The 2,990-nt window shown below is 34.1% G+C and overlaps 1 protein-coding gene across 1 annotated transcript in view; it reads right to left on the bottom strand.

The window, feature by feature from the left end:
• Nucleotides 1-1,786: 1,786 nt before the first annotated feature.
• Nucleotides 1,787-2,990, bottom strand: part of LOC109861882 — a gene marked incomplete at its 5' end in the record, with an annotated part of 4,345 nt that continues 3,141 nt past the window's right edge. Inside the window, 2 exons of the mRNA XM_020441719.1 lie at nucleotides 1,787-2,445; nucleotides 2,532-2,717. Coding sequence (XP_020297308.1) covers nucleotides 1,787-2,445; nucleotides 2,532-2,717 — 845 coding nt within the window. The remainder of the gene's footprint in view (nucleotides 2,446-2,531; nucleotides 2,718-2,990) is intronic.

Genomic DNA, 2,990 nt, shown 5'->3' with positions numbered 1-2,990 from the left:
TTTTTTAATTTTGTGATCACATTTCTGTCTCCGAGTACTGAAAGGTCCCAAGCTAGTTTATACACTACTGAGTATATCGAAATATCCGGATAATACGGATATTCGAATAACTCGAATAGTGCTATTCGTACTATTCGCTGCACAAAGTATCCGGATATTCGAATACTATCCGTTGATCGAAGTTTATTCGTACATATATATTATATTCGAATATCCGGATATCCGAATCACACTGTTATTCGAATTTAAGCCGCAGCCCTAGTGAATAGTGTACAATGTTTTCTAGTTTGCTGTTGTTATGAGTCGAGAGTGTTAATAAATCTATACATGTAATTATTAATGAATCTATATATGTAATTATTATATTATCTTGTCTTTCAACAGAGATATCTGTAGTATTTGAGATGTTATTATCCGCTTCTTCCTGTATAAATATAATAACATATTTTATGTAAGTATGTAATAAATTGTAGAAATCGAGTGTTTTATGATAAAAATCTGTTATTTTATTGTAAACATCATAAATTATAAAAACGTTTTTACGTAATTATATGCATAATGCAAAAAAACCTTAAAAATATTATTCTTATCGAAAAATTTTATTAAACAATGTAGAAAATTTCTTGATTAATACTTACAGTAATATTTACAAGTGATTTAAGCATAAGATAAAATAAATTTTTTACTTAGATCTTGTTTTTTTTAACGTCAAGATCAAAATCATATGATAATATAAATCTTTTTACAAATACACTTGACTCAATTCCATCAACAATAATCTTATTTATCATCACATACACTTCCTTCCAATGTAAATGATAAATCTTCTTTGATAGCATGTTCAGCAAGTATTATAATTGCATCATGAGTTACTGTAATTGAAGTTTTTTTTTTGCAGCTTTTAACTAAAATTCGAACAGACCTTTATTAGTTTCAGATCCTTTCCATACACCACTATCGGCACACTTTTTAAAAGATTTTAAAGTTTCTGCACAAATGTTTTGTTCGATATAACTAATAATTTGATCTTCTTTATTGTCACTTTTCATAAGAACTATGTTTGCTATTAATTTGTTCTTTTAAAATTTTTGAATAATCTACAGCATCGGCACAAAATGGACTAAGTCCATTCTTCATTTCTGTCAGAAATGGTCTAAACAAAAGTTAGTATGTAATTGATCACATATACTTAATTACAGCTTTTTATATAATCGAACGATCAAACGAGCCCGCCGAAGGCGGGCGAAGTTTGATCAGGATTATACGAAATGTCTCGTTCAAAGATGATAATAATGTAGTCATGCTTGTCATGCCTCAATTCACAACGTTTAACGCATAAAGGATTTCAAAAAGGTGACGCTCTGATCGCTACCCTTCCTCGTTTCCCGCCGTTCAGCTTCATATTGTTTTGTGTGACGTGCGTAGAATTATCACGAAGCCGTTTCAAAGATGATAATGGGTGTACTACTATTCCGTATATATAATTCCTGTTATATATATTATATATGTATTTATGTATGTATTTAATAACATTAGTATTATTTAGTATTTATATATATATTTTTTTTTTTGAAGGGGGAAAGGACGGGAGGGAGATTATCATCTTCGAACGAGACATTTCGTTTGATCATTCGATTATACTGCATGTCTCGTTCTCAATGATAATAATGTAGATGTTTAGAGAGTGCTGAGTGATAATGTCTCTTTCTTTGGTATCAACATTTTTGTTTTTTTTTTTAAAGATATAAGATCGATATAACACCGAGAAAAAGACGATAGATTTTGATTATCTTAAAAACGCATGAGCAAACTGGTCATTGGTGGTCTGAATGGGTTTGTTATAAAACTTAAAGAACATTTGCGAGTTAGGCGCCCATCCAGCCGTGCGTCTGATAGTCGGAATGTCTACTCCGCGGTTATGTGCATTGGACACCGCGGCATGCCGCGTACTATATGCTGAGAATTGATTAGTATCCACTCCAGCTTTTGCTAGAAGCGTTTTAATCCAATGAGCGATGGTTTGTGACGATACTGCGCCAAAAGGTTTTGTGGTCGCAATAAACAAATTTTTTGTATCCTTATTTCTTAGCTCTTTGGTGTAATCTATATAATCTAGTATTGCCGAGGCTACACATAAGCCTAGTTTTTCTTTAAAAAACGGTAATATTAAATCTGGCTGAAAGGCACCAGGTTTTGTTGTTTTTATACGCTCTAGGATTTTGATAGAAATCCCCACGTCTGATTTGACGATATTAACAGTGTGTATTAAGGACAAAGTCTGTAGCCGCTGTGCGGTAGTAAGTGCTAATAATGTAACTATTTTTTTCACAGCTTCCTTTAACTTCAATTGCTTGAGTGGATGCAGTTTTTCAATATAGTCAAGGACCGGCGCAACATCCCATGTTGTGACATACCGCAGTCTAGCTGGTCGTTGTTGAAAACACCCTTTAAAAACCGAGCGATTAGCCCATCTTTATTGATGTCGTGGACTGAATTTAAAGAAATTGTGGAGCGCGTAGTATTTAACGTACTATAGCTTGCACCTTCCTTATAGCGCTCATGTAGGAAGCTAATAATAGCTGTAGTTTGTGCATTAAACATATCTAATTGATGCCTATGAGTAAAGTCCCACCAGTTTCTTGAACCACATTCGTATTGCTTTAGCGTTGACGTGGTATTGGAGTTAACCATCACCTCCATAGCCTCCTCTGATAAGCCTTTTTTCAAAAAAGCTGAGCTGATAACTTGCCTGCCACTAGTGAAAAGTGGAATGCCAATGGATGTTTCTCGTCGCACGGTTGTGTGGGCCATAATGGCACGACAATAACGCCTATCGCTTTATCATTAACTACACAGCCACACAAAAAAAAAAATTTCTTTGGCCTGGGGATCAGACCATGTTTATTATATGTTTTTGGGGTCGCTGAATCCGAATCCGAGGTCCATTAAACCCTATCGGGTCGGGGTTCCGCCATAACCTCAAAAAACAC

The sequence above is a fragment of the Pseudomyrmex gracilis genome, unplaced genomic scaffold, assembly GCF_002006095.1.
Source record: "Pseudomyrmex gracilis isolate BER0280 unplaced genomic scaffold, ASM200609v1 scaffold_1115, whole genome shotgun sequence".
NCBI classification, from domain to species: Eukaryota; Metazoa; Arthropoda; class Insecta; order Hymenoptera; family Formicidae; genus Pseudomyrmex; species Pseudomyrmex gracilis.
Note: the sequence above shows the minus strand (reverse complement) of the source record. Positions and strands in the feature narration are given on the sequence as shown.